General features: G+C 30.6%; 1 protein-coding gene across 1 annotated transcript; it reads right to left on the bottom strand.

Annotated features, from left to right (window-relative positions):
- Positions 1–3,498: 3,498 nt before the first annotated feature.
- Positions 3,499–5,312, bottom strand: LOC126725585 (gibberellin 3-beta-dioxygenase 1). Its single transcript, XM_050430387.1, has 2 exons — positions 4,462–5,312; positions 3,499–4,162 (listed from the first exon to the last, which is right to left on the bottom strand). Exons 1-2 carry the CDS (start codon positions 4,935–4,937, stop codon positions 3,532–3,534), a joined length of 1,107 nt encoding a protein of 368 aa, XP_050286344.1. The 5' UTR covers positions 4,938–5,312; the 3' UTR covers positions 3,499–3,531.
- Between the last annotated feature and the right edge of the window lie 8,257 nt (positions 5,313–13,569).

The raw sequence follows: 13,569 nt of genomic DNA, 5'->3' as shown, positions 1-13,569 counted from the left end.
CTTAAAATGGGTTAGTAATGGGTAGATGGGTTTTTTTAATGAGTCAAATTTTGTGTCTTGATTTTTAATATTAAATTTGATGCAACGTCACTTAAAAATTTTCCATATCATAGTTTCATTAGCCATGTAGGCATTAGACTAACGATTATTAACAAAATGACTAATTGTGCTCATTTTTTAAACTTGAGAGACCAATAGCACTCACTTCAAATTTAAGGGACTAATAGTGCTTTGTAAATAAACTTGAGAGGACAAAATTTAGCTACAAAATTGGTTGTAGGCTAAGGTTATAACCTTATTCAATATCTTTTTACTGGAGGTGAATTTTGACAAATTCATCATTAAATTATATCTTCTTCTTATATCCTCTATGCTTGCAAAATTTCTAGAAAATTCAAGATCAATAGGTATGTCATCAGCCAAAGGCCTTGTAGCTGAATTGGCACCTCCCCATGTACAAAGTGCTTGGGGGTCTAGAGGGGAAAGGATTCGAACTGCGGGATTAGCAGCATGTTATAATTATCTCTAAAAAAAGAAAGCTACGTCATCAATAAATTGTTTAAATAACGAGTTTTAGTAGTTTAAAATTATGCATAAAATATAAACTTATAGATCATTTAATAAATAAAATCCGATTGACACAAAATTTGACATGTGTATTAAGAGTGTAAAGAACATACAATTTAACAGTTAGATTTTTAAAATATGTAGTAATTATTTTTTTTTTAAGTTAGATTGTAGTCTTAGACTACAACAAATTTTGTAGCTAAACTTTGTCTAACTTAAGAGACCAATAGTACTGTAGTTTCGCCAAAAATATACCATCCACTTTATTTGGCCCTCTCTCTAGGGTAACCATCATGTACCCTAGAAGTTATAGTATAACAATTACGGAGAATACTTTGGCTGCAAAACTTCTAGTTCATGTTATTTGTGCCACAAAGATCCATTGGCATATAAGATTGTGACATATAGATGCTGCTACGGCCAAAAAATAAAACAGAAAAAACGGCCTGCGAAAACCTGCCTTTCTTGAAATAAGAACATTTACCTAAATTTCAAATCTCATCAATTTTAATATTAAAGTGAAGAACATTTTGAAAATATATACAATATTTGTTTATCTTTCCAATAGGGTGTCATTTCAAACTTAACGAATAAAAAAGGAGAGGGGATATGATATAATATATAACACTACTCATTCTCACATGTTTTTTATTAAAAAAAAAATGGTAAACACCTTCTTTTCCATTATCAATGAAGAATTTTTGCTATTTGTTGTCTAAGGTAAAAGCCTACCGATAGTAAGACAGGAAAGGAGGGGTTTTTTTTTTTTTTTTTTTTTTGGCTTTGAGATTTTTTATGAAAGTAGCTAGAAAAGTGAAATAAATCTGCCTACCAACATAATAAATCACATTCAATTTCATAATTTGTTGACTTATACAATTACAAGTGGTTGATCTTTTCAATCTTGTACAACCCAATATTTTATATTTATATTGGATATTCATAATCATGAAAATCGCTAGTAAAGCGGAATGAATTTGCCTAGGAACACAATAAATCATACCTAATTTCATAATTTCTCGACTTATACAATTGTAAATAATTAATCTATTCTGTCCCGTAGAACTCAATATTATATATTTATATTGGATATTCATAATCACACAAGTTATAAACTTGTGAGATTTAGTGAGTCGATTAGATGGGTAACTAGAATTACTCTTAGATGAAAAAAAAAAAATAGAAAGAAACAAAGTCAAAAAGGTAAAAAAGGGCTTATCGCCCCATCCTCATATATGATAAGGCAAGGCTGGATTCTGAGGGTTAGGCCGGCCAATGTCAAGGTGCACGTGGTTCCAGAGGCAACATCATCTTCAGCTTACAGGACATAAATTTTTTAAAAAGCAACGAAATGACTGACACTTGTGTCGTTACAATGACGCCGAAAATCCACATTGAAAATCAAGAAGAAAGGGTTTGCTTTAACTCAACAATCATGGAACAATCATAGCCTCAAAATTTTATCTCTTAAATTATTCATTTCTTTTTTTTTTTGAGTTATTGGTTTGTGAGGAATAATTGCCGTGTTTGTTCTTTGCTCTCTTATTTTACTCTTTTTCTTTTTCTTTTTTTTCTCCTTCATCATTCATCAACTTATTTTAATTTTTTAGTCATTTCTATCTATATAACATAGTATTATTCATATTCTTGGAACAATCATGGCCTCCTGTTTTTGTCTTTTAACTAACTATCGATTTTTGATCCATCGATTTGTCAGGAATAATTGGTGTCTTCTTTTTTTTTTTTTTTTTTTGGGTAATATTGTATATTTCACTATTGTGCTTTGTACAAACTTCATCTAATGATTTACAATATTTGGGATTCGGACATAAAATCTATTGATTTACGAGAACTTTTAAAAGGTAACGTTCTTTTTCGTTGAGCAGGATAAAAATGTTATTAATGGTAAGTCAATTTAGACATGATATTATTTCAATCACATCTTGCCGTTTAAGTAAGTTGTAAATTTTTTTATGATAGATTTTGTCCCTAACTTTGATCAATAATTTAAGTATTTTCATGTAGAACAATGTGTTCTTTAATTATTGGGAGGATCTTTCTTCATATCTGGGGCAAAAAGATGCCAACTTCTGTATTTTTCACTTGTACATAATTTTTTTTCACAACTACTAAGGTGGCCTATTTTAATTAGTGCATAGTAAAAATAGTATTAGTGTTAGGTCTGTCTAAAAGCAAAAGTGCAACCTATCACTTTAGCAAGATGAAATAGGTTGTAAATTAAGACTTTTACATCTCTAACCTTACACAGTGATGTAACCATTTTTGTGTAAACCAATGTGTTATTCAATTGGAGAGAGGATCCTCCTTCATATCCGGGGTAAAAAGACGTTGGCTTATGTGTCCTGAATTTATTTGAACACCAAATTTTTAAAATTTATTTTCACAACTATTAACATGATCTGTTTTAATTGAAGTATAATAAAAATAATGTTAGTATTAAAACCATGTAAAAGTGATATTACTTTAATTACAACTTATAATCTTATTATAGTGTGAAAAAAGGTTGTAAAATTTTGTTGTCTCTAACCTTTATCAATGATGTAATCATTTTCATGTAAAACAATGCGTTATTTTATTGGAGGGGAGATCTTCCTTCATATCTGGGGCAAAAAGATGTCGGCTTATGTGTCCTTTCCTTGAATATTCAAATTAGGCAATTTTCCCTCTATCTCTTTCACCACAAAGACAAAAGATAGCACAGGCTCTTTGTTTGCATCCCTTTATGATTTGATATAACTTATCCTGTATGGAACTTTTTTCATTGGCAATTTACAAGTCTTCGTCTTTTTTTTTTCTTTTCTTTTCTTTTTTCATTTTGTTTCCTAACCCCTGAACCTTCAACAAATGAAATTACCAATAACACGTCCAAATTAATTAAACAATAAGAAAAACAAAAATGGAAGACCAAAATGAATAAAATACTAAATAATTGAAAATTAAGTTCTAGCCAACTTGTACTCTATTGTGATCATTTACATCAACCAATCCATTAAGAGGAACACAAAGCCGGACACATGAAAGTGCCTCATTGAAATGCTTTGCCTTGGTGCCAAGGTACTCATTCCAAGTGACTGGCCTATAGAGTGGAGGGTGACTTGGGCCTAATAGTTTTGAGAGTGGAGAGATTTGGACACTGGCTGGGGGCCCATAGAGGTAGGCCATTGATAAACGATAACGGGTCCGGTTCACCATCGCCCGGTGGAGCACACTCGGGTACAACCCGTTTGATAATATGTGAAGAAGGTCACCTATGTTGACCACCAGTGCACCCTGAAGCGGTTCCACCGTGACCCACCCAGTTCCCTCCCGGAGGACCTGCAAGCCACTGGTGTTGTTTTGGTGGAGAATTGTGAGCAAGGTTGAGTCAGTGTGGGCTGCTAGACCCATGGCCTGATCCGGATCTGGACAAGCGGGGTAAGAATTCAATTGTAAAGCAGCACTTGCTCCACTGAATTCACCTTTTGGGCCAGCCCATTTGATATCCTCCTTGCATATGCCCAATGAGCCCAAGATTAGCCACATAAGTCTCCCTGCAAGCTTTTTCATCTCTCTCTCATATTCTTCAATTATATCACTGAAAGAACAAAAGCAAAAACAAAATCAGAACACTGTATAATAGCAAATTGAAGATGCTATCATTATAGATAATAAACAAGTTTAACAGTAAGAGAATGGGTTTTGTTTTGTTGATATTATCACTACAAATCTTTTATGTGGGTCCATAGCTCTCATTGTAATCTTTGCTAATTGCATTAACAAAAGAATATGGGTTTTTATGTTTTGGCTTTAGTACTTTCCTCCCCACATAAAATTGTGACCATAAAAAGCAAACAAGCAATGCGCTTTTACACGTGCATGAGCATGTGTGAGTACCAGAATTTGCTGTATTCTTGGGGCCAAAGTTGGCGAAAATGTTCAAGTGGAGACCCTACAATAGTGAAGCCCTCGGACCACATGAGCTTTGGGAAAAAGGAAGAAATCCGAGCTAGTCCATAGCCTGAAACACCATCTGGGGAACGAGCTGCTTTGAGCTTTTGCTGTTGGGGTAGTGAGAAAAGGCATCTACTAACACTCTCAATGTCATCAAGAAGTTTTGTTGGGATGCCATGGTTTGTAACTTGGAACACACCCCAAGTTTTGCATGCATGGCCTATGAGTGTATGGGCATTTGGGTCAGTAACATCGATGAGTGGCACTGACTCTGAGCTATATGATTCACAAGAAGGGTACTCGTCTAGTTGTGTCCATTTGTACGAGTCAGGTAGTTCTTGTAGTGAGTTAAAGTCTTGGTGTTTGGGGTGTAGCTGAACAGGATGGGCTTTAAAGGCATCTGAGAGTCTTGAAGGCATAGTGAAAGTTATATGTTGGTGCGTGTGTGTGTGTGTAGAGAGAGAGATTGTGTTTTGTTAAGAGAAAAAGGAAGAGAGAGAGAGAGAGAGAGAGAGAGAGAGAGAGAGAGAGAGGATTTGTGTATAGAAGAAATGGGTTTCTTGGAAGTTTAGATACTATCAAAGTTGTGTAACTAGAGGATGAGAATCAAGTTGTTGTAGCTAGTGGGACTAGTAGTGGTGGTACTTAGTTCCAAGGTAAACATAGGATGATAGATAGATAGGAAGTTGAGATGAGAGGTATGATGGGTGTAGTGGGACTATATATAGAGAGAGGTTAAGCGTGTGTGTGTGTGTGTGTGTGTTTGGGTGGAAGGATAATATTGGGTGTTTGACAAGTTGGGTGAGATCAATTAGTGAGTGAGTATTGGGAGGGAATGGTGCTTTCTTTCATAGAGGGGTTTGAGTGGTGTTGGGGATTGTAGATAGAAGGGGACAAGGAAATGAAAGGAGAGCAAGTGTTTTTGTATTGGACAAGGGAAAGAACAAATATGGAAAGGACCATCTTGTCCTCTACAAACAATATAACTGAACCAAATAAAGGCATCTCTCAACCTCTCAAAAACCAAAAGGGGTTCCCACGGAAGGAGAGGGCCCTTTCTCTCTCCATGTGCCTTTGTCTTGTCCTCAAGTAGAAAAACATCTAAATCACCATCCCCGGCCATCTTGGTCCTAATCTCTCTAAACTATAGGACAATACCCACCTTTACTTTGGGTCCTAATCTCTGTTCACTATAGGACAATGCCAACTTTCAATTGAATTAAAATCCATCAAAATTTATTAATTGACTTCCCAACTTGCCCTTTCGAAATTGGTGAAACTTCTGTCTTGACTCTATGTTCACTTGGGGGGCATCAGCATCAATTAGTTTTTTTCCTTTTCTTCTCTTTTGGGTTTTGGTTGAGAAACTTTTCATTATTTGAAGAAAGAAAATCACAAATTAATTAATTACAACTTTCAAGGATGACATCCATTCTGACCTAGCTGTGGGGGATCCCTCTTGTCAAGAATGAATTGGAAAGACAAATTCGGAATCTATTCAAGGGGCATTTCTGTCCTCCAGCCAAAAATAAAAGTGGGATGAGTGCTCCTAGGCTTTTCACTTGTATATTTGGTCATATCCAAAAGAAAAGTAGTAAAGTTCCCTTTGGTATTTTGCGGTTAGATTTGCTTCCTTTTGTCCCATATGACCCCAAGTGGGCTCCCAAAAACCACCAATCCTTTAGTACTCCAACATTTTTAGGGGTGTCCTAAAGCATTACATAATGGGTCATTTTGTTCTTTGATTTAGAATCCTTCCACTGTCTCCTACAATTTCTCCTTTTTATCCATCGACAAGAAGTTAGAATGATCCAATTAATTCTTTTGTTGTTTTATTGCTTCTAACTCTCTTTTTGTGTGGTTGCCATGCTCACTTAACAATAACCTAAGCAAGATTATTACGTCATTCCATATATATATATATATATATATATACATATACACATACAAATATACATATTAACCATGCATGGCCCCCCGTCCTTTGTTTAGATATACGGTACATGGGCCACCCCTTCTCTGATGAAGATGACCATCAAACATGGGACATTGGCTCGTGAGAATGCGCCTCACACAGGCGCATTATTCTCATTCTACATGCATATGTTGTTCACGTGACACAAACATGGGAAGGTCGGGTCTTTACAAGATGGTTACCAGAAACAATGATTTGGAGAAGGTGAAGTTTTATTAGCTGCATTGTAAAATGTCAAATCACCTATCTATTCTACAGAATCTACACCCTTTGCCACAAATAAGTTATCAATTAGCTTAAATTGTAAAAACAAAAAACAAAAAAATCTAAGCACATTCATTCAATCGAATATATAGATTTTGTATGTGTTTCATTAAACTCATACTCAAACAAGACCTTTTTGTCTACTAAAAATAGTATGAGGATGATTGTGATTATTTGTGGTTGCAAAGGTGTTACGTAACTTATCCATTAAAAGGAAAAAATGGACCTTATGCTGTGTTTTCATAAATTGTTGTGTCCAAATTCCCGGATTTATGTGTGCCATGTGTATTTTGGTCGATGGTGATACAAATATCCCTGCCTAAAAAATCCTCATTTCTTAGAACAACTTAAGGGAAACTTCCTCAGTTATGAGTGCATTACTTCTATTTTTGGTAAGGTATACAGTATACATGACTTCAAGCCAAAGGAGATCCTAAATCCTAATAATGAGCAGAACTTCAATTTACAAAGTTTTTGTTTTGGTATTAGCTAGTACAGCTTGTTTTTTTTTTTTTTTTACTACAATTTTCTATAACAACAAAGAGTAGGCTAATTTGTTTTGTTCCTAAGAAGAGGAAATGCTAATTCCACTCTTTGTTAACATTGGCACTTCCTTTCACTGTAAAGACTTTTACAAAGTTTTAATCTTGGGGATAGAAATCCTATATATTAAATGACCAATTCGGAAGTAAAATTATTTACTAACCATCTCTTCAGACCCCACAAAAACAGAAGTCTTGCGCATTTCATACAATTTTTTTATGTTATTATTGTGGTTGCATGTACCTACTTTTATATGTGATTATATATGTGTTTATATATTTGCTCATATGCATCAAACTATGTATCTAATGTTTCTCATCATCCATGCATTGTAAGAGTAGATTATGGTAGTTGCAAGAGTACTCAAAGTAGATTGAGTCCTCAAACAGACTCGCTATCAATCAAGCCAATCACAGCAACCTAGCCTCTATTTATGCATGTTGATTTCCAAGAGATTTGTTAAACCTATTTAATCAGATTTTTTGAATCCATTGTTCTAAATGTGGTCTGAGGGTTTGTGTCGTAATATTCTAGCATCAGATCAATTACAGTAGGATTCTGGTTTGAATCCATCTATTATTTTTTAATTTATTTTTTAGAAGATGAAACCATCTATTCTAGATGCTCTCATTTGGTTGATTGAATACTTTACCCTAAGCACCAAATAAGACTCCTTAAAGTATTGAATATAGTAGACATATCCAAATTTGGAATATCCCACTTTGTTTTAACTTTGGACTCGCACAAAGAATTATTTTAATTAAGACCATTATTGCATTAAAAGCAAGATTCTTTCGGTTTTAACCTTATTGGGTGGCATCATTTTCGTTCCTAAAATGCGTATGCTATTCTTTAGCATGTTGGATACTGACATTTAACTTTATTTAATTTTATTGGGAAATTTACTGTAAGCATAGAAATTTTTTTTTCTTAAAAAAAAAAGTGTAATGCAATGAGGCTTCATGTGCTGTCCCATAGAAGTAAGATAGACAATAAGACAACAGTTGCTTCAAAGAAATAAAACAATGGCCGTACGTGTTGATACTTTTATTCTTATCATGTTGGTATAGAATTAGTGGAAGTCATCAGTGCTTCTAAGTTAGCAAAGCATTATAATTTCAAGAATATTCCCAACGAAACAAGTTTGAGACTTTGAGGTGCCAATCTTGTACGAAGTTTGAATGCAATTTTTTTAATGAAATAATTCAAATAAATCTTGAATACCTCCATTAGAAACACTAAATTTAAATTATCAATTAAGCTACAAACTCTTGACAACAATTAGCTCAATCCTTGTATAATTACATTTGTTTTTAAAACAACAACAGAAATAATAAAATAAATTTTGATGAGATTGTACAAACCAGCAATATTTGAAATTGCATTACGAAATCTTATGCATATATGATATGGGATTATTTATAACTCAGCATTCCCAAAACCCTTGTACCACAAAATTAACAGCAATGCCAAACAAATCTTACACGCGGTAACAATTTGTATTGGTAAAGAATGGCAAATCTCAAAAATAATTCAATGGATTCCTTTTTCCATATATATCTCAACAAAGAAGACATGAACTGAGCTATCATGGAAGATAGCTCATGTACAAGTTGCACGTGTCTTCATTGAATTGGACCGTCTTAGCATTGAAGTAAAATCAATCAAAAGTACGTACAACTACAAGCCTAGTTGTTGTTGTTGTTGTTGATGTTATTGTTGTTTTTTATTTTTTTTTAGAGAATCATAAGTCTAGGTATTTGATGTATGGACTTATATATCTAAACTTTTGACTTCTATCTACAAACTGAGTGGTCAAAGTTTCTCCATATTAGGACTTGGAGATATTGGTCATTCAATCAATCAGGGCAATTTTTTATCATGCCTATAATATATGCTTTTTTTCTTTCCTTTTTATGAGAATCAGAAGCCTAGGTATTTGATGCGTGAACTGATATATCTAAACTTCTGATTTCTACCTACAAACCGAGTTGTCAAAGTTTCTTCATATTATTAAGTGATTAGTCATTCAATCAATCAGGGCAATTTTTGGTCATGCCCCTATATATGCTTTATGCATTTCAGTTCCACAGATTTGGTCAAGCGGGGTTAGATTCTCTCTACTAAATCACATGGTTGATTACAAGCCTGGCCTGATTCAAGGAAGCATGAAATTTGACATCAAACATAACTGAGAAAATGATGTGATCGATTCATGTTAGAATAAACATTAAATTATTATTTATTTATTTATCAGATTTAGTTTTTGGATCCGTAATATTTTATTATGGTATCAATATAAGTAGTTCTAGAAGAGTGTGATTAAACTCACACATAAATAAAATAATTCTGGAAAGTGCGTGGGATCAGTACTACACTAATACTCATCAGCCTATTAAAAAAATTTGAATCCACAAGAAAATAAAATATAAAATTTTCCAAAATTTTATTAACGCTAAATCCTCCTTCAAGAGATCATTACTAGTATTTGGCTGAGTTGTTAATGTTATATGCAGTGGCGGACAGAGGAGGTCACGGTGGGGCAATTGAACCCCCAACCTCCCACACCCAATAGTAAAAGAAAGACTGCCACCACCCATTTTTTAAAAAATATAAAAAATTAAATAAAAGCCTAGAGTGATCACTTAGGATATTTTCTGATAATATCTTCTAAATTTTTTTTTTTTTTTTACTTGACTTCTTTTGACCAGATCTTTTAAGATTTCGTGTTTAAACAACCCCCCCACCCAAAAAATTAAAAAAAAAAAAAAAAATTGGCATTGGAGAGTTGATCCCATATGTAAAATATTAAAAATTACTTAACATAAAAAATTAAAAAAAAATATTTTAAAAAAAAAAAAAAAAAAAAACTCAACTAGTTTACCATGTGTGTATAGAATTTGTAATGTATTTTTGTGTTATAACTTCAATCCCTCTCCTTGTGTGTGTGCACATGTACACGTGTATTTTTATTTTAAAATTAAAAAAAAAAAAAAAAAAAAAAAAAAAAAAAAAAACTAGTAATCTCAACAACAACAAAAAATAGTTAGCAACCTATTTAATGCACAAAAAAAATATAAAGTTCAATCAAATATAATTTTATCTAAAAGATTAATTTATTTTATTTTATGTAATATATAAATGTGAAATTTGATCATTATGACATTTATTAATGAATATTTATTTTGATTTTGTTTGTTATGAAATATTAAATTTTATAATAATGATAATTATTAATAAGTATTTATTACAATTGTCTTCTTATATGGAACTATTAAATATATAATTATGGTCATTATTATTAGATATTTATTATGATTGTATTTTTATGGAACTATTAAATTTATAATTATGGTCATTTTTATAGATATTGATTATTATCTTTCTTGCATATGGAAATGATGTGGCAAAATTTTAATTGAGAGTTTAAATATAAAATAGATTTAAAATCAATTAAAATATATATATATATATATATTAGAATGTTGATGTGTAAAATTGTGTGAACTCAAAAAATTATTTAATAAAATAATACTACATTTGTTCCAAATTGTTGGTCTTATATTCCATTTTGGGATGTCCAAAATTGTTGTCATGTTTCTAAATTTTGGGTTTAGTCACAAATTTACTAACTTTCCTATTATGCCCCTATTTTATTTTAAGGAACATTTACAATTTGGGTTTTCTAAACACAACCAACAATTTATTTAAGTTAGTTTTGGAAACTTTTTTTTTTTTTTAAGAGACAAGATAATAAATAATATTCTCTTAAAATATTGAGTTTTTGAAACATGAGCAACAATTTGGACGAAGGGAGTATGTGGTTAACCAAAAGTTAAACATCTTTAAATTTATATATACTAGTTTGTAATATTGAGTAATTCTTAGGTATTCTCAAAGCACGGAGAATGGTACTTTCTCCTCTCACATTCATGGTGGGGTCCATTTATTAAATTTATGGTGAGGTCCACCATGAATGTGAGAAGAGGGAGCACCATTTCTTCATACGTTGGGAGTACATAAGAATTTTCCTGTAACATCATGTATATGCATGGATACAATTAAAAACAATCACAATTATACTCACACCAATATTTTTGTACTAGTAAGTAACAAATTGTACACACTTATAGTATTATGTAAAAGGCTAATAAATTTGAATTAATTCCTTTTATATTTTCGAAGTTTAAATAAACAAATTTGCATGTAAATATAACTAATGTTAAATTAGAGTATAATTGAAAAGACACTTAATATGAAATTGGAGTGCAGCAAATTATAAGACAATTAACATCAAATTATAGGACAATTAAAAGTACACTTTGCACAAAATTAGAGTTCAAATAGAATCTAATTTGGATTCTTGATTGAACTTTTTCTGAGCTTCCGCTTTAAATATGATGTTTCTCAAAAAGAAACAATTTATATATATATATATATATATATGATTTGATAATTATGTTAATTATTAATAAAAATTTATTTTATTTTATTTTTATACAATAATTTTAATTTGATAATTATGGTAGTTATTAATAGGTATTTATTACGATTTTCATTTTTTTCGAAACTATTAAATTTATAAGGAAAATGTTAATGAATGTCCTTAGGGTATTGGTTAACAATCCATTTAAAGAAAATTTTTCTGGGAAAAAAAAAAAAGCAATTAATGTTTTTACAGCTTTTTTCATTTTCCATAAAAATTGTGTCAAAATTTTCCTAAAATGAATTATTAACCAATGCCCTAAGGGTACTCGTTAGCATGACTCAATTTATAATTATAGTAATTGTTAATGGATATTTATTATGATTGTCTCCTTCTACAAAGCTATTAAAATATATAATTATGGTAACTATTGATGAAGACTTATTATGATTGTCTTTTCTTATGAAACTATTAAATATATAATTATGATAATTATTAATAGATAGTTTGATACAAGATAGAAATTATATTCTAGCATCATCTAAATGTATATGTGTGTGTAAATCTCTTTCTTGGAGATTTGAACCCCAGCCCTTACCCCCCTTCCTACCCCCACCCTACAAGAATTTTATACCTGTAAAGCGATAATCACTCTAAGGGTGCACGGATGTATTAATAGATATTTATTATGATTGTTTTTGTATGTGGATATGATGTGGAAAATTTCTAATTGAGCTTTTAAATATAGAATTTTTTTTTTTTTTAGAAGAGTTTAAAGATAGAATATAATTTTAATTTATTATGATTGTCTCTTTCTACAGATCTATTAAATATATAATTATGGTAATTATTAATGGAGACTTATTAAGATTGTCTTTTCTAATGAAAATATTAAATATATAATTATGTTAACTATTAATAGATATTTATTATGATTGTCTCTTTCTACAAATCTATTAAATATATAATTATGGTAATTATTAATGAAGACTTATTATGATTGTCTTTTCTTATGAAACTATTAAATATATAATTATGATAATTATTAATAGATATTTATTATGATTGTCTCTTTCTACAGATCTATTAAATATATAATTATGGTAATTATTAATGAAGACTTATTATGATTGTCTTTTCTTAGGTAACTATTAAATATATAATTATGATAATTATTAATAGATATTTATTATGATTGTTTTTTATACATATATGATGTGAAAATTTTCTAATTGAGTGTTTTAATATAAAAAAAATAATTTTATTTATATAGATACTTACATATATATATATATATATATAATCTAAATCAAATTTTAAAAATTTATATTAGAATTTAACTTGTAAAATTGTCAATCCTCAAAAGCTTATGTGGTAAAATATTATAAGATCAACCAAAAATCGAACGTCTTTAATTTTACATATGTTAATTTCTAACTTTGTGCATATGCACAAGTACAATTAAAAACAATCATAATTTCACATACACACACAATTATATATACGTTCATAGTATTACTTAAAAAGCTAATAAATTTGAATTAAACCCTTTTATATTTTTGAAGTTTAGATGAATAAATTTGTATGTAAATATAACTAATACTAAATTAGAGTATAATCAAAATGATACTTAACGTTAAATTGGAGTGTATCTAAAATCTAAAAACATTTGGCATCAAATTATATATAAAATAAAAATTAAAAATTAGAAGGACACTTGGTACAAATTTATAGTTAAATTAAAATTTAATTTGAATTATTGATTCAACTTTCTTTGAACTTTCATTTTAATAAATCTTTTTTGGATATTCAAGGATAAGTGTTTCTATGGTCAGGTCTAGTC

This window comes from Quercus robur, chromosome 5, assembly GCF_932294415.1.
Source record: "Quercus robur chromosome 5, dhQueRobu3.1, whole genome shotgun sequence".
Taxonomy (NCBI): Eukaryota; Viridiplantae; Streptophyta; class Magnoliopsida; order Fagales; family Fagaceae; genus Quercus; species Quercus robur.
This window is presented reverse-complemented; position numbering and strand designations above follow the sequence as displayed.